The 22,713-nt window shown below is 41.7% G+C and overlaps 1 protein-coding gene across 2 annotated transcripts; it reads left to right on the top strand.

Annotated features, from left to right (window-relative positions):
• Positions 1-877: 877 nt before the first annotated feature.
• Positions 878-17,970, top strand: adnpb (activity-dependent neuroprotector homeobox b). Of its 2 annotated transcripts, none has more exons than XM_047372247.1 (4): positions 878-1,080; positions 11,685-11,797; positions 13,844-13,936; positions 14,048-17,970. In XM_047372247.1, the coding sequence occupies exons 2-4, from the start codon at positions 11,690-11,692 to the stop codon at positions 17,048-17,050; spliced, it is 3,204 nt and encodes a 1,067-aa protein (XP_047228203.1). In that variant the 5' UTR covers positions 878-1,080; positions 11,685-11,689; the 3' UTR covers positions 17,051-17,970. The 2 variants fall into 2 exon arrangements, with proteins under 2 accessions (XP_047228203.1, XP_047228196.1); XM_047372240.1 differs by having other exon boundaries at positions 879-1,402.
• The last annotated feature ends 4,743 nt before the right edge of the window (positions 17,971-22,713 follow it).

Here is a 22,713-nt window from a genome sequence, read left to right as displayed (position 1 = left end):
GATCTTATGTAATCAAATTTTATGATACACTGCACTTTGGGTATTTATTATCTGGAAGACACAATCATCAAAATCCATCTGCCTATTCATTAATCCAATTTTACACTCATCAATTTGTCCATCCATCATTCATCCATCTACTCTCTCATGCATCCATCCTGTCCATTCATTAACTTGTCGATAATCATTTGAGCAAATTTGTCAAAAAAAAAAAAAAAAAAATGTAATTGTTTAAACAAAACTAATAAATGCACTGATTAAATAAAATGTCCTTATGTGAATATATGAATTAAGAAAATACATAAATAACTATTAACAATTAATTAAACCTCGTTTTTATTTCGGTATTTAATTATTTCACATTTTCTATGGTAAAATCCATAATGACAAGGTAACTTGTCAAACCCTAACGTTTGATCAGTTAACCTAAAGTATTAGCTGCGTCCTCTGACTTTGATGAGGAGGGCTGACGGATTATGTATTTAATCAATTATTGAAACATTGAAATTGTTCTAGATGTATTTCATGTATGCATTTCTAATTTTATTTAAAAGGTCACAGAAATATTTGTCAGCATACGTCTTTGTTGAATTGTGGCCCTCCACAGTAAAGCGTTTTATCATCATCAACCAGAGGTACAGAAAGTAGTCCCAGCCTCCACTAATTGGGAAGTTAGTTAGAGCAACTACAGCGCCATCTAGTGTTGTTCCAGCTTCGACCTATGTGCAGGGAGGGGAGTCGGGTATACATAGAAGGACGCCCGCTGTCGGAGAGTTCAGGTAACTGCTGCACCGGTTGTTTACCCCAATGAGTCCAGAACAAACGCAAAAAAACAGCCATGGAGGAAAGACGGGGGGTGGTTTTTAGCGGACTTTTGTTTAATTAAGCAAACTGATTGACAAACCAATCAGGAGTTTTAATGAGATGAGCTTGGGAGGACCTTACAATGAGATAGTTTATGCTAATAAGGCAGATGTCACTTCCGCTTCTTTTATTTGCGCCATTTTGGATTGGGCAGTTTGCGGGCTGCCTGTGTATTGTCTGTCAGAAGATAATGGGCAAAGCATTTCTAACTACCGTGTAAGTATAGGTACAGTTGAAGGGGGATTTCGATTTCAGGAGTAAAGTAGCTGACATGTGTCCGTCCTCTGCGCTCCGGGGAACGGCCCTATTAGTTGTCCGGTGAAGCTCGGAGCGCTCTCCGTTTCCGCTCTCTGAACAGAGGGGAGAGGATAACCGCTGTTGGGAAGGGACCGTCGGGCTTGGGAGGTAGAGCGACGGCCGGTGTTCCTCCTGAGGCACCTGGGAGAATTGCGCTGCGCAAGTGAGGTGTGAAGACACGGCCTCAGTCAGTCCGAGGCGGCACGGTTCGCTCAGACGGGAGTTCTGGATGTGAAAGCAGGTAAACCTGGGTGTCATAATGCCGGGGGAGCACCCTCAGATAGCTGGCCGTTAACCGTGCCCTACCTGCGGGCATGTGATGTGAAGGGTTTCGGTGGGAGCCTGGTTCTCCGTGTAGGGAGGCTCATCATAACTCACAGATCTGGTTTGTAACAGGTTAGACATGGTTGTAGCAAAACATTGATGGTGGAGAACAATTAGTTTTAAACAGCTCATGTTGTTAGGAGCTAGCTTAGCATGCTAGCTGAGCGCGGTGTGCCCCTATTCTTTGTCAGCTGCAGCAGCTCCCTGCCAAAACTGCCCCTCTCGCTCTTTCCAGATGTTTGTTTTTCTAACAAATAAGACTAAAAGGACTGTGGCTGGATTGGTGTAAACAGTGTTTTATTTCAAACACTCCATCTAATATTGATTATAATGTTGTGATGCCTGTTTGCCCCCCCCACATGTGATCAGAGTTCAGCCAGGTGACATCAGGGCTGTTCTCACTCCAGGTGTTTGATGGGGGAGCATGGTCGCTGTTTTAACATGAACCCAGATAACAAACCTACACCTTTATCAGAATTCATCAGACAGGTGTGCAGTCATGTGGTAAAACACAATCTCATATTTCAGAGGATCTTATGAGAAGTGCTTCTCCCTTCCCTAATTAAGCATTTAGACATTGAGAAAGTGTAAACATGATATATCTGGTGATCACATCCTGGTTGTTTAATGCATTGAAGGGCTCTGTTTCTTTCCTTGTAGCTCCTCTGCAGAACGGGAAGCCTGTTTTTTTTTTTTTTTGTCCAGCAGTCTCCTCTTGTGTTTCCTCCCTGTCCTCTTCCTTCTCTTTCTTCCTCCCTTCTCTCCAACTCATCCTCTCATTGCCCCCCTTCCCCTCATCTATTGCCCCTTCCATTTCTCACCCATTTCCATTTTCTGTTACTCCACCCTCTCTTTCCTTTCCGCAAGTCAGCCTGACCTCCCTGCCTCACCCGTTCCCCCTCCCTCCCCTTTTCCTCTCATCTCTCCCCTTGCAATCCTTCCACACTGGCCCACTTACTCCTCCTCCTCTTCTTCATCCTCTCTCACACTCACCCTCCCCCCTTTCCCAGTCTCTCCCTCTCACTCCTTCTGTCCCTCCTCTTCCTCCCATCCAACATCTCTCCCTCCCCTCCCCCCTCTACTGCAGACATATTGTAGGGGCTGCTGCTTACTCAATAGGAGGCGCCATTCTGTGATGGCATTGCGAGGAAGGGAGGAAAAGGGGCCAGGCAGAGTAGAGTATTGGGAGGCTTACATAATGGGAGTCCTCTGCAGCGCCATCTAACATCTAAGGGAGGGATGAAGGATAAAAAAAAGGCCAGATGGGGAAGTGGGTAGAGTTCTGTGTCTTGCATGTCCAATGCCTGTATATGTTTTGTTGAAGGACAGTAATCCAGGAGGCAGAGAGGACGTTAGAGGGACCACGGTGGGTCCCTCACCTCCCTTTCTCTGCAGAAGACGAAACGAGCTGATGTGTTCACTGCAGTTGTTTGGCATCATGTTGATTTGTCATTGTGAACTAGTGACCTTTGACCCTTGCACACAAAAACATTTGATCAGAAACCTAATGGCTGGACAAGTGAACTAAAAAAAACATGATGACTCTGAATGCGATATTAGTAGTTGTTATAAATAGGATGTTGTTGGTCTTTTCTAGTGTGACCGCTAAAAGTAGTTAACTCAAGTTGAAAGTAGAGACTCATCAGATAGAGCTTTGACCTGCTGATACTGACTGTAGCAGATTTCTTTGTGGATTTTCACAAAAACGGCTCAAGGTTAATGGTCCAGGTTATGGGACAGAGGCCTCTATAAAAGAAAACACAAATAAAAAAGAAAATTACCATTCGCCATTACTCCTGATCAAAGCAGATAATAGCTCGCTGTATTTTTTTCCTTTGTTGCACACTGTAAAACATAAAAGTATAGTACATTACAAGCTATTTGGTTATTTCTGGAAGATGCGATAATAATAATAATGAGCAGGTTGGCTGGCTCAACTTGATATTTAGGAGGGAAATGCTTTGATTCACTGTTGTGTGTTAGATTGTTACATCATTAGTTTTACAGGAGCCTTCTGATGCATGGACGTCGTTGGGACATTTCTGTAACGTCACCAATAACCTGATCAGCATGTTATCTGGCCATCAATAAGCCAGACATTCATCTCAGTTGCATCTTTCTGTAGTTAGTTCAGCTACAAACCTTTTATAAGCTCACCTGTGTAGTTTAACAGACACAAAATCAGAGAGGAACCTTTAATGCGTCCCAGGACAGGCTGCCTTCGGACCGCCAAACCAAAGTAGAAACAAGGTTCCCATCTTCTAAAGCTGGTCTGAAGAAAACTGTCCTCAGTGCAGCGTGAGGGTGTTCAGACCTCTATCTAGCCCTGTCTGCACATAATAGGGTCAGTCCAGACACTACTGGATCACTCCGTACACGTGTGCCAGGTTTGTAGTGAATGACAGACACCAGGCGGTACTAGGAGTATGTGTTATTGACAAGAAAACAATGTCGGAGTTTTCACGTTGCTTCTAGGAGGAAAGGAGACCTCTCAGCAGATAATAAACTACGTAAAGGAGGATCTGTATTTGTTTACATTCTATAAAACAAATTCAATGTCTAAGTGATTTATACTCTTCTCAGTAATGATTATTATCGGTATTTCAAACCCTTCTATTGCTGAACAATCTTTCACATCTTTCTACTGGTATTTTGCTGAAATATCTTTGAAGATGAGTCTTTGAGGTTGGAAGGCCTCATTGCCATCACCCTAATCTTTAGCTGCCTCCACAGATCCTTTATTAGATCGAAGTCAGGACTTTGGCTTGGCCCCTCTAAAAAGTTAACATTACTTCCAGTCAGTAGAAACATGTTTGTAAAATGAAGACGCCTTTAAACCCAAATGTTCCATGACTGAATAATTGGGACCAGAGCTGATATGGCGCTGTGCGTGAGAGAATAGAGCGTTACGGAGCTCTGTACTGAAAAACAAATTCACTTTGTCAATGCAGATAAAATCATAACAGAGGTGACATATTGAACCGTTTTCAGCCTTTTGTACTGCCGTTTAAAACTAAAACCCCACAATATATCGTCATCGCTGTATCAGTGTGTATTAATGTCTCAAAGGACCGTTTGGAGTGCAATAATTGTCAGCCAATATATTTCGAGTGTAACGAACTATAATTTTTCATGCTAATGTAATATTTAGCCAGTTGGACAGTCTCACAGCAGCAGATGCTGAAAGTCACAAACTGATGGAAGCACAGATTAAAAGGAGAGGAAGGAAGAAAATCGTCATTTATCGCTACTGATCTAACTATTGCAGTATTGGCTAATATTGTGCAGCCATATTAAACTCCGCTAGCACGTTGACACAGTTAGCATTACTAACTGTGAAAAGTCTTCGCCATGCTTTTATTCCCTTTAGTTGACCCTTACTTTCACTTACATATCCAAATGACCTCCTAATCAGACTTCACCTGCAGCAGATACTTAGATTTTGTTTAAAGGATAAAGTGACAGCTTTTTCCTCTGTGTTCAGCTTCCTGATTTCTACTTGCGTCTGGAGGAGTCCAGCCAGCCTGTCAGTGTGGACCATATCAGGGGATTCAGTTCACACATGCATCACATAACACTCAAATGACACGGGCCACAATGGCAAAGGTTTGTCTGGGAGATTCCTGTATTTGGTTGGTAGCTTGTTAGAAATGATGGATACGGCTGCTAAATGACTGGATTGGTGTGTAGAGATAATGGTCGTCTTTCACTGTGTCAACAGTGGTCCCGATCTAGGGGACACACGGATCAGCAGAAACCAGTGTGGTACTGGAGGCCACGCCTACGCACAGGAAATGATTAAACCACTAGTTTGACATGTTAATGTTCTAGTGTATCTATTGTTGACTTTACTGAGGAGCTTGCTGGACAGTAGCTGAAAGAATATCAGATTAAATGTTTGGGATATTTCTGATCACAGAAGCCACTCCTGGTAACATGACAGTACAGTTCATGTCTTAAAACAGGTGGTTTATCACCTTAGTACAACAGAATATTGTTTTATGTCTTTGGTAAAACAGTTTTAATGCAATAAAGTTCTCACACCAGGCGGTTTGACAGAGGATATTGTGTGGTAATAAGAGAAGTAAGTTTGATCAGTCAGTGTAGAAGTCTTGTCTGTGTGAAGCTGGCGATAAATAAGTCTTGGTGAGTTTTTAATTGTGACTGCATGACTTTATGCCACTATTCAGTTCTGTTTCATTTTACTCTATAAATAGGTGTGAACACATTCGTTGGCATCTCTGGTAAAGATGTGTTAAAAGCCTTAAAGCAAATGGTTTATTTTAGCATCATAATCTCATACTGAAGATTGAGAAACATCCAACTTTCAATATGCTTTTATTCAGTAGAAAATATTATGTTGAGGAAAAAATGTTTGTACCACTGGTGTCAATTCTTTGTACAACCTCCATTGCCATGGCAACACTACATCTTCTCATACGGCTGTTGAAGAACGATGATTTGGCTATAGTTTTAGATAGGGGTGCACCGATTGGCTGTTTCTGGCCAATCATCAATTAATGGTCTTTAAAAAGCCTTACCTGCCAATTGGAATTTTGGCTGATGCTGATAAACTTTTATAACTGACACTGTCGGGTATCATAACCTTCAATATTTCAATCTTTTGTTGTCAACAGTTGTGAACCGCACGTGTGTAGACTAGAGGCTGACATTTTTTCGGGAGTCCCACGGGTCACGGGATTCCCACTGGAATCCCGCGGGACGGGAGACAGCATCAGTAAAGATCCCGTGATTGGGACGGTACAAGATAAAAAATGAACGGGAGCAGACGGGAGCAGGAGCTAACCAATAGGAGGGAAAACAAACTAGGAACAATTGTCTTTGGAAATGTAAAACTGAGACTTTGTTATAAACTAAGAAAAAAAAACTTGAATCGACGCCGCCATTGTGTAGTTTTTTTCCAAGAAGCCTGAACTATAATGCAAATCAAACGAACTACACGACCCACAAGCCAACAGTGCTTCTGATCGATGTTTTCCACCTGCGTTCAGGATGGAGGGAGCAAACGCAGGTGAAGTGGACGTGGTAAAATTGGATTTGCAACGTAAAGTCAGAAGTAAGGACTTATCTATTAAACTCATAGAGCTGACAGGAAAGTCGCAAATATTACCGAACTTCAGGAGAGTTGAATGTAGCGGTGTTAACACGCAGTATGCTGCTTGTAAAACGTAATCAAGTTCACCAGTGATTAAGGGACACTTGTTTGCCAACTTCTGGATTAAATCAACCCTGCATCTCTTCATTCATCAAACCAAAAGTACCATCATGTGTCAAGTCTCATCTGACCAACAAAATTGCTGCATGTGCACTAAAGATTTAAGAGGTAAGGTACGGAAGCCCGTGAGGGGACATGGGGAAATGTATTTATTTTGCGTCTCCACGCAATACTTTTGCGTTCGGCATTTTGGAACAGCAGCACAGATGACAAACTGCTCATAAAACAAACAGCACTGATATGTCATTGATATGGTTTATTTGTCATATGCAGGTTAACACGCAGTCAACAATGCGATGAAATGCTTAGGATAAGAAGAACCGTTCAAATCACGATAAAAACAAAAACACTAATGGCGTACAAAAAAAAAGTACACATCATGCAGCAGTAATAAGCAAACAAAGTGTCACAGATGTGGTTTTCGTGCAGTATTATTGTTCAGTAGTTTGTTTGACAGCTTGTGGATAAAAACTGTCTTTTAGTCTGATTGAAGATAATTTTATTTAAGGCTGATTTCAAAATAAAACTCAATAAATCTCAAAACGGGTGTGGTGTTTGTTTCATTTTTGCACTTATCTGGTTTGGAAACTATCCCACAAAGTATTGCGAAATAACGCAAAGACTATTGTGTGGGGACACAAAAAAGAAAAAAATCCCCCCATGTCCCCTCGAGGGCTCCGTATAGAAAGGCTTCATCAATGGAAGATATTAAATAAGTTGTGAAATAGAAAAAAATTGAATGTACCATTAAATGTACAATTTATTTAATACATCATTAAATATTAAGTGTACCACTAATTACGTCATGTCGTCTTTAAAATTATACTTAATTATTCAGTGGCACATTTAATTACATAATAGTCCATTTCATGATATAATGGTACATTTATTGTTTCTAATAATGTATTAAATAAATAAATGGTACCTTTATCTTAATGGCACATTTAATGTTACATTTCTTTCATGTTACATTTACTTCACTTATGGGACATTCACAACATTTATTTATTTAATGATGATTTTATTGTATTAAATTTGTCCAGTTTGACCCTCCATTCTTGATGCCTGTATAGGAGGTCATGTCAGAATTTAAATCAGGTGTTCTGGAGCAGACAAACATCTAAAACTTGCAGGGAAGGGGTCCCTGAGGACCAGGGCTGTGAACCATTGAGGTACAGTTTCTAAATGATGAAGGTAATGCCTTTTTGGCCTTTTGTTCAACAAGTACTGTTCTCTTACTAGGTGCATTTTTCTTTCGTTTCAGCAACTTGAAACATAAAAGTGATATCATTGTTCAAAGGAAACAATCACTTAATAAATGAGTAAAATACAACTAGGTACATTTTGTTTATTCAACTAAGATAGGCATGGTCTGTTTCCTTGTTTGATATTTTATTATTTCTTCATCATTATTCTTTTTACTTTAACTGGCCTTTACTACAACTAAAAACAGGGACCTAACTGGTCCTTCAAAGAAACAAATTGCCAAAAGACTAAATGAAGAAAACAAAATGGGAGTGGCACAGGAGTGGGAGTCGTTCTAAACGGGAGCGGGATGGGAGTGGGAGTCAATTTACCAGGAGTGGGACGGGACAGGATTTTTTTTGTTATGCTGGCCTGGGATTGGGATGAGACAAGACATTTTTCTGTGGGAGCGGGATGGGACAGGAGAGAAAATCCACTCCCGTGTCACCCTCTAGTGTAGACGTGACCTGGTGGCCGGGTCTGTCAGTCAGCCCTCTCTCACAGCAGAGCAAAAAGGGACAGTGAATAAGACCTTTGCGGAGCTAGATAAGATCGGTGGATAAGATCGGTTTCACGTGCAAGTCTCAGCCAATCACCCAAAATTAAGGAAATCTGGGTAAATCAATTGGCTGGCTGATCAAACGGTGCACCCGTAGTTTTAGATTATCGATTTACAGCTTTTCATTGTACTGTCAGAGGCCACAACATTTTTTTTTAAACCGCCTGGCTGCACTCAAACAAATTTTCCTGAGCCTTTGGAAGAGAAACGGGCCCACTTCATCACAGATCCTCACCATGATTACCAGTGGGCACATTCATCCTTTGTTTCACACCAAACCCACCTGGAGTGTTTGTTTCTGACCAAAGCGAACGGGTCTACTCAAAGTCCTAGTAAAGTTTTGCGAACTCCACATGTTTACATTGGTAATGGTAGGACAGAAAAGACCATCTCAGGGCACTGGTTGGTATGTAGTAGAACTGGGTGATATTGACCAAAAATAATCCCGGGTATTTTTTCTGTATTGAACGATTTTTGTATTTTTCATGATGTAGTTTCAAATTAACAATCCAACATCGAAGATGGCATCTATTTCAATACAAACTGCAAGAACAAATTAAAAGAAACATTATTAATAACTAATGATATTTATTTTGAAAACTGGCCGGGAACTAAACACAATTCCCTTAAACATTGAGGGGCATTAGGGATAAGAGGTTATAAGGTAAAGAAATGAAGATAAAATACCTAGTAATATATTGACCTACAAACCCAACTAGCATCACTGCTTAAGAGGGCCAGTATATTCCAGTACAAGCATAAAATAATGAAAATCAAATTCACATGTTCCAATCTCTTCTCTGTCTTGTAAAAACACTTCATGAGAAATGGTGTTCACTTAACCTGTCTGATAGGCCTCATGTACCGTCTGACTTACTGAATTTAAAGCCCATCTTTGTCATTGATATTGTTGTTTTCCATTCCTTGTTTTATTGCCCACCATTAGGATGTAGATGGTGTATAATGGTTGACTTGGTGACCCAAAGATGTCACTCCTTGCTGCAGTTCCCGAACAGTGAGCTTCGGCGTTTTTGTTTTTCCCTCCTCCTTACCCTCCTGCTCCATGTCGGTTGTGGCAAGATGGGTTCTGATTCAGCCTAGCAGCCAGTGGGTATTAGGAATAGGCATGTGTCACATCATATTTATACCCCAGAGACACAGAAAATCATGGATTGCTAATTAAAAGTTCCCATTAACTCTGAACCTAGTAAAAAAAATGCTTAAGTTACTTTTATTTCAAAAGGATTGTGTGAGGTAGCATGAATTGTGCCACTGGTGATTATGTTTAAACAATTAGTTCCTAACCAATGATACTTTATGTTTATTTACCAACCAGCTAAAAAAAATACAGTAAACGTTTTGCTTTTTACAAAAATGTTTAGTGTGAGATTATACTACTGCAATAAAACATAACTTTAAAGCTTTTTATGTGTCTTTATTAAGGCTGCCACTAAATATGATGGCATCTGTACTTCAGTAGTGCTCAGAAGTCCTGAGTCTTTCCTCATTTCTATAATTTTGCTTAGAAGGAGCTAAATAATAATCATCTTTAATCTAAATCTTGAATCTAAATAATCAAAAGATTAGTGTAACGTTCAGCGTGGTCCTCCGAATATTTCAGAGGTTTGGGTTTGTACACAGGATGATATTTTATTTCTGTCACAATCAGTCTTTCACTTTCTACACTTTGCATGCTTCTGTCTGACGTAGAATCTGAAAAATGAAGAAATTGGACAAAATAAGCATTAAACCTTTTCTCTGCCACATGTTGATGAAGTAGTAGATGAAGGTGACGATCCAGATGAGATGCATCATCCTGCAGTTCATCCAACTGCTGCATGCCAAATCTTCTGCTTACAGACCTATTCTATGTCTGTCAAACTGCAATTTCTGGTTATTTTCTTTTATTTATCAAAAAACTTTAAATGGGTTGTACATTTAGAACTGGTCGCAAGCAGCAGAATGTCTAATTTTGTTATTTTATTTTATTTTTAGTTAAATTGTCTTTTTGTTGGCAAAACACTCAGATTTACCAGCCTTAATAACTGAGTGAGTGGGGAGTGACATAATAATGAAATATCTGTAAAAACTGTCTGGCAAAAGAATTAATCTGAAAATACCTCTGAACAAATGTTTAGAGAAAAAACCCGTTTGCGATTAATCCCACAAACCATGGCACCAGAGTGAAAGAACATCTGGTTTAAGAGGGAAGGTTCAGAGCTTCTGAACACTACAGTCTCACATGTGTGAGAAACAAACAGGACATTGGTTGTTCTGAGTTGCATTTAATTAATGAAACCATAAATTCATAAAGATCGGATTTGTTGGTCACATCTATTACAACATCTTCACGACTCTTTCTATAGGACTTGTCTAAAGGATGCAGTCATGAAAGTCAAGGTTAAAACAAACTAATAGCTTTGTGATGAGTACATGGAACTGGAATAGACTGGAAAGTGTGCAGACCCCAGCTTCAAAGCAAGTTTGCCTCATAAACCCAACAAGCTGAGGCGTTGTGTGGGAAAAAAGACGACTCGTGTCCATTATCTGCCAGACCTCCATGCATCCTGACTGGTTGTTAGCCTGAACTCTTGCAGTTCCTTGTGATCTAATTCACAAGATACACGTAAAGTCCAGGATGCTGGTTTAGGATTTTCAGCATCACAAAGCAGGGTCACTTCTCGCAGTGGTTGGTCACCATGGTAACTGATGCTATAGTGTACCCTGCTCATGCTGTTATTTAATGTTTCTGGTGCCACCATAGGCAGGGCATAGCGCATTTACAACAGATTGTGTGTAAGAGGTTAGGACTGAAAATTTGACTCATGTCCTAAAAACACCTGGAGCATCTTAATTCAACGATTTCTTTTTTTTTTTTTTTTTTATTGGTCGGCTTCCCTTCTTGCTTCTTCTTTGTAATTGGTCCATTTTATTCCAAATCCTCCTGGTTGACATGGAGATTTAAAAAGTGTCTGGTTTAGTCAAACACAGCAAACATCCGATTGCTAAACGGTTATCAAATGTGTTGGTAAATGTTGCACATGAAAGAGGAAGTTTCATGGGAACTTTGCCTGATCCAAATTCACTTGTTACATCAGACTAGATTGAACCGTACATTTAATAATGACGTGTTTGTGTTTTGTCCCTCTGTTCATACAGGCAGAATGTTCCAGCTCCCAGTCAATAACCTCACCAGTCTACGGAAAGCCAGGAAAAATGTCAAGAAGGTCCTGGGAGACATTGGCCTGGAGTTCTGCAGAGATCACCTACAGGTGATCATGCTAGGAGTAAAGGCTTTTACTGTGATGGGTTGCTTTTTCTTTCTGGGCTACATCTAAAGATGATTGCAGTGGTCCTTTTTGGACTAGCATTCATAACATGGTATTTAGAGTGTTATTCATTGTAGCAGTGGAGACTTCAAGAGTTGAGATTTCTATGCATTAAGTAAAGCTTCTGCTGCAGAGCTCCTGGCACTGCAGCAGGAATTAAGATGATGTCGTCTCATTTAAATCTATAAACCAGCCTCCTGAAGTTTAGCACATGCTGGATTGTGATTACCCAAGATGACTGTGTATTCCCATTGTCATTATGTTTCGCTTGATATGTGAAAAAATGATGCTGTTTGCATTTGAAAGCAGAAGTCTTAGATTATTCTTCGTCAGCTTTAGATTTCGTTTAAGTTGGAGGAACTATATGTTATTATGTTTTTGTTTTCATTTGGTCATATTAACTAAAAAACTGGACTGTAAACCTGACGAGCTCAAATTATAGTGAAGTGGAAGGGAAATAATACATGGTTTTCAATATCTCCAAAAATAACTCTAAAAAGAGTGGCAGCCATTTCTATTTAGGCCCTGATGCTCTGATAGCACTAAATAAAACCCACTGCAACCGACTGCCTTCACAAGTCAATTAATAAATACAGTCCAACCATGCGTACTATCAAGCTGTTCTTTAAAGGCCTCAGAGGTTTGTTGCAGAATAACAACATAGATGGAAAAACTGGAGCAAAATACAGTTGTAGAGACTTTTTCAGACTTTTGGTTGGAGTTGATGGGGAAAATGGAGGTAAATAAAGGGCAATCCCAGTAAGAAAAACCTTTTAAGAGGCTGCAAATAACTTGAGACTGGGGTGGAGGTTCATCTTCCAGCAGGAGGGTAACCTTAAATGTACAACCAGAACCATGATGGGCCGATTCAGATCTAAGCAGATTCATGTGTTAGAATAGTCCAGAGTGAAATACTGAGAATCTGTGGCAAGACTTGAAAATCAGTGTTTGCTGTTGGTACCTTGATTAATCTGGACTGATCTCTTGCTAATTTATGAAGTTAAGAAGTACGTAGGTGTGTAAAAACTTGCACCAAAAGTTCTATAAAGTATTGAATCAGAAATAGAATATTAGGCAGATTATTATTTGTAAAGGGATTTCATTTGTAAAAGGATTCGAAAACCACGTATCATTTTCCTTTTACTTCATTATTCTGTTAAAGCGTTGGCAGCTGAAACCATTACAGTACGTACAGCTGCGAGGCACTGCACATGCTCACTGCTCCTAATGTTGGTCAGACTGTAGCCATTCTTTTCACTCGCTCAAACATGGCAGTTACAATTGACAATTAAATGAATCTTTAAATCAACACTAAAAATTCATTTAAACAGTAAAAACTGACAAGCTATTTTCTATATTAATAAAGTGCGGTAACATGTACTTCTAAAGAATGGCAAACTGTGTAAAGTATAGGGAAATGTAAAATGAATATTGTGACTGAAAACTTTGCATAATGTGTTATTGTAATAAATCCTGTTATGAATTATTTTCAACAGTCACTGTCCTTGTTTCCTCATTTCTGATCCCATGCTTGTAATTCAATTCAAAAGTACTTTATTAGCTTGTTGAGCTTTTTTAACTCCCTGGTTCTGATGCTGCTGCCTTGACGCTGGGATCCAGACCTTAACGATGTCAAGAAAATATTTAATTGCCTTTTATTCTTTTTTTTTTTTTTTTTTTTTTGATGAAAACTGCAATAATTTGATCAGTTATGATTAATCCTCATTTTCAAAACACTTTTATTTGTTGAGCATACAACAACTCAGCCACTACAGAAATACTCCTGGTGTTGGGGGGTTAAGGGAAGATGGAGTCCATTCATCTGACCCAAACGTATTCTAGATATGCAGAACACTAGAAATATTATATCCAACCAATCGTTGCACCCAAGCAGTGATATGGCACACGTTGATGGATGATAACTATTGTGATTCAATGTATTGTGCAAAGCTACCATGATCATGTATTATTCTGTCTCTTATTCGTTAGGACTTTAAAGATTTTAACCCCCCTGAGGTGTATATTAAGCACACAACCTGGGAAGATGTGTGCATGTGGGAACCATCCCATACCAAAGTCCAGGTGGGTGAAACATGCAGATGGAACAGATGTTTTGCTGTACATTGGGGTTATGCTGTTATTTTCTATTTTCTCTGTTAGAGTAACTTGTTTTTTTCTCATCTGTGTCTCCAGGACTACAGATCAAAGCCTTTCTGCTGCTCTGGCTGCTTATTTTCATCCAAGTATTTCTCAGCATACAAGAGCCACTTCCGCAACGTCCACAGCGAGGACTTCGAGAACAACATTCTGCTCAACTGCCCCTACTGCACTTTCAACGGCAACAAAAAGACTCTGGAAACACACATTAAACTCTTCCACATTCCTAATAACAGCGTGCGGCAGGGGCCCGGTGGCATGGGGGCGGGAGCTGGTGGGATCATGATGAAGGACAGTTTCCTGAAGAGGACAGGGGACAATGTGGAACAGGCGGTTTACTACTGCAAGAAGTGCACCTACAGGGACCCTTTATACAATGTTGTGCGAAAGCACATCTACCGGGAACACTTTCAACAAGTGGCCCATCCTTACATCGTAAAACCAGGAGAGAAAGCAAACAGTCACAATGGCGGCACGGCAGAGAGTAATAACACACACAGTGTTAACAGCAACCAAATCCACTGCAAGAAGTGTCTCTTTGTTCCCCGGACCTATGAGGCGCTGGTCCAGCACGTCATCGAGGACCATGAGAGGATTGGCTATCAGGTCACTGCCATGATTGGCCACACCAGTGTGATCGTCCCCCGACCCAAACCAATTGTTATGTTCCCTCCCAAAGCTCAAGGAGACAAGACCATTATCGGGATGGGCCCAAAGGGAGCAGTGATGGCCACTCCAAGGTCTCCTGCTTCACAGCAGCTGAGTCGAGCTGCTGCCGCTGCTGCTGCTGCTGCTGCAGCTGCATCAAAGGCTGGCTTTAACTCCCATAGTTTTCTAGCTGGATTAAAACACGATCCTCTAGGGTTAAAGGCTGGGAGCACTCAGCCGTTCTCTCTGGGTAACCACCAAGTCAGGGCAACCCTGCCAGGGAATGCCCAGGTATCTGTGCCGCTGCAGTCACATGCAGCAAAGCAGCTCATCTCTGCTAGTAACCTGCGGAGCCCGCTGGTGGCCGGTGCTTCTTCCTCACTCAAATCCAACTCTCTGGGTTCGCGTGTTCAGGCAGCTGCCACCACGGTAGCCTCTGTCACAGCAAAGAAAGGTGGCTCCTCTGTTCTCGGCACATCCTACACCCAGAAGTGGAAAATCTGTACCATCTGCAACGAGCTGTTCCCAGAGAACGTCTACAGCTCTCACTTTGAGAAAGAGCACAAAGCGGAGAAGGTGCCTGCCGTGGCAAACTACATCATGAAGATTCACAACTTCACCAGCAAGTGTCTGTACTGCAACCGCTATCTCCCCAGTGACACTCTGTTAAACCACATGCTGATCCATGGTCTCTCCTGCCCATACTGTCGGGCAACCTTCAATGACGTGGAGAAGATGGTTGCCCACATGCGGCTGTCGCATCCGGAGGAGAGGGTCGGCCCTCGCACAGACTCTCCCCTGACCTTTGACCTCACTTTGCAGCAGGGAAACCCCAAAAATGTTCAGTTGATTGTCACTACATACAACATGAGAGATGCCCCTGAAGAGTCTGTGGCATTCCACGCTCAGAACAGTACCTCCTCTATCTCATCAACTCTGTCTGCTTCTCTATTATCAGGCAAGAGGTTGATGCCTCAGCAGCCACCCAAAACACCATCAGGGCTCCCTGATGTTCCTCCAATCAAGTCTGCCCCACAAGCGTCTGTGCCCTATAAGAGAGATGTCGGAAAGACTCTGTGTCCTCTCTGCTTTTCCATCCTCAAGGGTCCAATCTCAGATTCCTTGGCCCACCATCTGAGAGAGAGGCACCAGGTGATTCAGACCGTTCATCCTGTAGAAAAGAAGCTGACTTATAAGTGTATTCACTGCTTAGGGGTTTATACAAGTAACATGACTGCGTCTACCATTACTCTCCACTTGGTACACTGTCGAGGAGTGGGGAAGTCACAGAATGGACAGGACAGCCGGGTCACTCATTCTTCTCGGGTCAGCCAGTCCCAGAGCAGCGCCCTCAAACGGCCCACTTTTGACAGCTCTGACACCAGCGCACCAAAGCGAAGGAGGCCGGGACCTCCCGGAGAAAGGGCCCACCCTCGGGATATAAATGGTCCATCTGATTTTGAAGAAGATCCAGACGAACCTGTAGTTCTGGCTCTTGATCCCAAAGGTCAGGAAAACAAGCCGTATGAGGCCAGGAAGGCTTTCCTGACGCAATATTTCAATCGGGCGCCATATCCCACCCAGCGAGAGATGGACAAGCTGGCGTCTAGCCTTTGGCTGTGGAAATCTGACATCTCCGGCCACTTTGTCAATACAAGGAGAAAATGCATACAGGAGTGTGAAAGCCAGCGGCCCAGTGTGTTGCTGGGATTCAGCATGCACGACCTCAGTAAACTTGATCACGAATTGGAGTTTGACAAGGAGGGCACATACGAAGGTGGACACGGCAAACAGCGGACTTCCAGGACACGTATGGGGGTATCAGAACACGCTCTCCAGAGACACAGGCAACTCATGGCTGCTAATGGTGGAGTTAAGCAGCTACAAGAGGGCAAGTCGGCGGGGAACAAGGAAGGGACAAACACAGCGCTGCCTGTTTCCAAACCAAGTACTGTCAGCAGAGACCAAACCAAGACAATCAGCAGCACCTTACCACAGAAAATGCCTCTAGACCTCTCTGAGCCCATTTCCATTGACTCTGATAGTGATGAGGAAGAGCAGCAGAGGGATGACAAGGAAGCAGGCGAAGCGACACATATCCATGGCAACCAGCCGCTCACTGGAGCTAAAGAGAAACTGGAGCCAAGGACAGACCTCAAGATGGTTTCAGATCTGGATGACATGTCAGATGATGATGACGAAGATGATGATGATGATGACGACGATGATGATGATGATGATGTTGATGAGGAAGGGGCACATGTAGAGAATGGCTTTGGCACCACTGAGAGCTCAGGGAGAGACACTCTACCCATCATCATCCCAAAGTTTGTCCCTTCATCCGCAAGAAGCCAGCGAGACGGAGCCCAGCTGGGCAAACAGCAATCCTGACTGCATCAGGATGTGATCACACCGATAAATCTGCCTCACCTGAACTGAAGGACAGCTACACTGGGTGACAGAGGTAAAGCAGATGAGTCAACTTAAAAAAAGCCATCCATTGATGTTAGAAAGCAGGACTCAGCGAGCATCTAAAAGCTACAGGGGTGATGCAAAGACGGTTAAGTTACACCAAACAAAGATGGAAAAAAAGGTTTTTGCCTTCTATATTCTGTATTACTTTGAGATAAGAAGTTATTAACACTGATTTAGCCACTGAACTTCTCAGTATACCTGAAGCGTTGTTTTGAGGTAAATCCTTTTAAACTGACTGATATAATCCACCATTTTTCATGTAGGTATACTAAGACGGAGTGTAAATTTGTACAGTCTTTTAAACATGTTGCTGTACATGTATCCTTAAATATTTGCTATCACCCCGTGTTTAAGGTAGCCTCATATGTTCTCCATTGCTATGCTTAAAAATAGGTGTTGCTTTTGTGGATTGGTATTTTTATGTTTATTTTTTAACAAAATTAGTTTTTTGGCCAAATAAATATATATAAATGAAATGAACATTTGTTTTTCTCTTAAGTAGATTTTATTATTTTATTTTATTTTCATTTTATTTTTTATTTTTTTGCAGACAGCAACATCGCTCTGTTTTTCTGTTGGCATTAAGCATCATTTCACCCATTTTTGGCGCCTGATGCTTATCAGTTTTGACTATACTGTGCTTGTTTCTGTTTCCACCGTAACAAGTTGACCCACAAGACGGGACAGTAACCAGGATACTGGCAAGGAAGCTTTTTGTTTTGCTTCCAGAAGACAGAATTGTGTTCTGAATTGTGTGTACATGTTTTTGTTTTATTATTATTATTATTTTATTTTTCACTTAAGCGTTTAAGAATAATAAAGTGCTGTAATTGTGATTTTCACAGAGCCAGATGCTTTACCGGTGGCTTGGTTTACAAAAGGACAAAAATCATTCTTGCTTCATGCTTATTGTAAGTTTCTTAAATTCTTCCTGGAAATTGGTATTTGTCCATAATGCAAAGTTGGAGGTAAAGACGTTCTGCAAAGCAGCAAAATCCAGGTTAGTGGAACATACAGGCTTTAGATCGGGGCACCCATGTCCAGTCCTCAAGAGCTACTGTCCTGCAACTTTTAAATGCATCCCTCCAACCCATCTGAATCCAATTGCTGAATTCCCTCATAAGCGTTCAGTCGATCAACTCTGCAGAGGCCTGGTAATGAGTCATTCCTCTGATTTAGGTATGTTGGAGAAGGGATGCATGTAAAGGTTGCAGGATAGTAGCCCTCAGGCACGCCTGGATTAGACTGATCATACTCCAGGGTTCTCTCCTGTGTTCTCCTCAGTTCACCCTGCTGGTTTCTACAGGGGTTGAGATTCCCATAGAAGATGGTTGCTTTTACTTCTGATGAACCATTTTCATGTAGATTCGAACATATGTTTTGAATCCTTCCTGTGTTTAAAAACCGAGTGACAACCGATTTCAGTTTTAAAGTATCTTTGTGTTTCAGTGAGTTCATGATACCATTCAGTGTGCCAAGATTCCCAGGGCCTTCAGAAAAGAAACGGGCCCACGGCATCACAGATCCTCCACCGTGGTTAACTGGGCATGATGTTTTTCCACCAATAATTAATAACAACCAGTAATGTAAAAATGTTTCTGAGCCAATAACATAAAATATTGCCAATATAAGTTACTAACTTGTTATTACATTAGCAGTAAAAATAGTTTGAAATTGTAATGATTGTGTGACACATGCAGGTCACATTAAACATTCTGTTCCTGGATTCTAGCAGGTCTACCTACCAAACCAACTTCACCATAACTAATAAAATATTTCTTTGTACTGAAATAAATTCATATAAGCAAAACAAATGAAAAATATTCAAATTTTTTATGACAAAGAATTCTCAAATTGGCTCTTACCAACATTAAGGAGAGAGTTTCCTTAAAAATGTGAATGGGAAGACTACCAGTATTCTACACTATATTTTCAAGAGAAGCTGTCCTGTTTGTTACAATGCCAATGAGTAATGTAATTGATTACATTATTGGCTTTATTTCATGTCAAAGGGCCAAGCTGATGTTACTGCCAGATGTTATTGGGCATTCTGACATCATTGGTTGCTACAAGCTAGTAAATGTCATGAGAATAAAGCTTTCAGTGTAAGAAAAGCTTAATATATTTTAGACACCTTTACCATGGGTGCATAAATGTCTGTTTTAGTTTTAGAACCTCTTTAGATTGCCTCTATAAAGGCTCATATGACTGTTGTAACATTTGAGAAGATGGTACTTTCTGGATCTGTGAGTCAGAACCTGCCTCCCACAGAATTAAATGGTATAGAAGTGTGATACAAGTTTGCTGCGATCGCTATTTTACTTTGGGGTAGTGACGTTTAAGGTGGACAAAGGAACCGCAAGCATGTGATGACGAGGCCCCGGTGTTTGTTTTAAGCCTCATTTGTAAGAAAATTTTGTGATGAATGATATGTTAACAGAATTTTTATTGCAATGGGCTTGAATTGGCATTGATTTCATTCAGAAATGGAAACCTAACCTGCGCCATGAATCTGGGATTTAACTCAGGAATGCTAACGGGCGCAAATGACCAAATTAAAATGTAAGGCAAATTTTCAGATTAAACATACAGAAGCAAATTACTTTAAAAAAAGAAAAAGAAATTACTCTAAAATCTTGGAATGATCAACATCAGCTAATTTTAGTGTTAATGTGTTTTTTAGCACATTTTAGGTAAGTTGAATTTCTTCCTCATTCAAATTTTTTTTTAACATAATGCTCAATTCAAAGAACGATTTGAGAACATCAGCCAGGGAGAAGGAGCACTTGTAGGAAGTCATTTATGTTAGAATTTAAACAGTAAATTTGCAGCTGAGATCCTGTATGCGAGTCGGGTTTGACATGAAAGTAAAAACTCTTAACCGTAGCCAGTATTTTGAGATTGAACTGGTCATAGTCCAGATGGAATGAGAAAGAATTTGAGCCTTACCGAAAGCTACACACATGAATACTAAAACATAATCCACCTTTAGCAGCAATTGCTTGAGGTTGTCAGTTTCTCACATTCCTGAGAAATTGTGAGTAAATATTCATGCAGCATTTAGGTTTGCAGGCTCTCTTATAGCTCTCTTAAGGTCACACCACAACATTTCCATCAAACTGAAGTGTAAACTTCTACAGAACACCTTTATTCATTTGTTTTCAGTCATTCTGCTGCAGATTTGTTGCTGTGTTTGGAGTCATTCTCCATTTTCATAACCCAGTTTGGATAAGAAACCAAACTTGGTACATTCCAGTATGCAAAGTTCTGCTGTCTGACAGATAGCCTCACATTTGACTCTATAATATTTTTTTATATAGAAGAGTTCATGGTTGATTTGCTGAGTGCAGTGTCTCAGCGACCATATATACACAGCTCAAAAAAATAAAGGGAACACTCAAATAACACATCCTAGATGTGAATGAATGAAATATTCTCATTGAATACTTTGTTCTGTGGGCTGCACGGTGGTGCAGTTGGTAGCACTGTTGCCTTGCAGCAAGAAGGTCCTGGGTTCAACACATGGCCGGGGGTCCTTCTGCATGGAATTTACATGTTCTCCCTGTGCATGTGTGGGTTCTCACCGGGTACTCCAGCTTCCTCCCACAGTCCAAAGACATGCCTGTTAGGTTAATTGGTCACACAGTTGCCCTTAAGTGTATGATTGAGTGTGTGCATGGTTGTTTGTGTGTTGCCCTGTGATGGACTGGTGACTTGTCCATTGTACCCTGCCTCTCACCCACAGACTGCTGGAGATAGGCACCAGCTTCCCTGCGACCCACTATGGAATACGTGGTAGAAAATGACTGACTTTGTTCTGTACAAAGTTGAATGTGCTGACAACAAACATCATCAATGGAAATCAAATTTATTAACCAAAGGAGGCCTGGATTTGGAGTCACACACAAAATTAAAGTGTAAAAACACACTACAGGCTGATCCAACTTTGATGTAATGTCCTTAAAACAAGTCAAAATGAGGCTCAGTATTGTGTGTGGCCTCCACATGCCTGTATGACCTCCCTACAATACCTGGATATGCTCCTGATGAGACGGCGGATGGTCTCCTGAAGGATCTCCTTCCAGACCTGGACTAAAGCATCCACCAACTCCTGGACAGTCTGTGGTGCAACGTGACGTTGGTGGATGGAGCGAGACATGATGTCCCAGATGTGCTCAATCGGATTCAGGTCTGGGAACGGGCGGGCCAGTCCATAGCTTCAATGTCTTCATCTTGCAGGAACTGCTGACAAACTCCAGCCACATGAGGTCTAACATTGTCCTGCATTAGGAGGAACCCAGGGCCAACCGCACCAGCATATGGTCTCACAAGGAGTCTGAGGATCTCATCTCGGTACCTAATGGCAGTCAGGTTACCTCTGGCGAGCACATGGAGGGCCATGCGACCCACCAAAGAATGCTGACCCACTGCCAAACCGGTCATGCTGAAGGATGTTGCAGGCAGCAGATCACTCTCCACGGTGTCTCCAGACTCTGTCACGTCTGTCACATGTGCTCAGTGTGAACCTGCTTTCATCTGTGAAGAGCACAGGGCGCCAGTGGTGAATTTCCCAATCCTGGTTTTCTCTGGCAAATGCCAAGCGTCCTGCACGGTGTTGGGCTGTGAGGACAACCCCCATTTGTGGACGTCGGGCCCTCATACCATCTTCATGGAGTCGGTTTCTAACCGTTTGTGCAGACACATGCACATTTGTGGCCTGCTGGAGGTCATTTTGCAGGGCTCTGGCAGTGCTCCTCCTGTTCCTCCTTGCACAAAGATGGAGGTAGCGGTCCTGCTGCTGGGTTGTTGCCCTCCTACGGCCTCCTCCACGTCTCCTGGTGTACTGGCCTGTCTCCTGGTAGCGCTTCCAGGATCTGGACACTACACTGACAGACAGCAAACCTTCTTGCCACAGCTGGCATTGATGTGCCATCCTGGATGAGCTGCCCTACCTGAGCCACTTGTGTGAGTTGTAGATCCATCTCATGAAAGCACCACCAACATTCAAAAGTGACCAAAACATCAGCCAGAAAGCATAGATACTGAGAAGTGGTCTGTGGTCCCCACCTGCAGATCCACTCCTTTATTGAGTGTCTTGCTAATTGCCAAAGATTTCCCCCTGTTGTCTTTTCCATTTGAACAACAACATGTGAAATTGATTGTCAGTCAGTGTTGCTTCCTAAGTGGACAGTTTGATTTCACAGAAGTTTGATTTACTTGGAGCTATATTGTGTTGTTTAAGTGTTCCCTTTATTTTTTTGAGCAGTGTACAAGAGCTGGTAAGAATCAGAACTTCTTAGTACTCAGTCTTGCCACAACTCAAATTTCTTGTGTAATATTGGATGCACATCTTATATATTTATTTTCATTACAATCTCACCATGTGCCACTGTGGGATGAATGACCGAAAATGGAGGGAAATTACCCCAGCACAAGAGGGAAGCAAGAACCTCTTTGGCTGGCTAGTCCGTGTTGCTATGCTGTTATAAGGAGGGAGAGGGAGAGAGGTGTTGAGAAGATGTGGGAGAGTCTGAAGGAGAGCACGAGAGAGAGGCCTGAAAGACTGTGGGGGAGGCGGA

Source organism: Girardinichthys multiradiatus, chromosome 1, assembly GCF_021462225.1.
Source record: "Girardinichthys multiradiatus isolate DD_20200921_A chromosome 1, DD_fGirMul_XY1, whole genome shotgun sequence".
NCBI classification, from domain to species: Eukaryota; Metazoa; Chordata; class Actinopteri; order Cyprinodontiformes; family Goodeidae; genus Girardinichthys; species Girardinichthys multiradiatus.
Note: the sequence above shows the minus strand (reverse complement) of the source record. Positions and strands in the feature narration are given on the sequence as shown.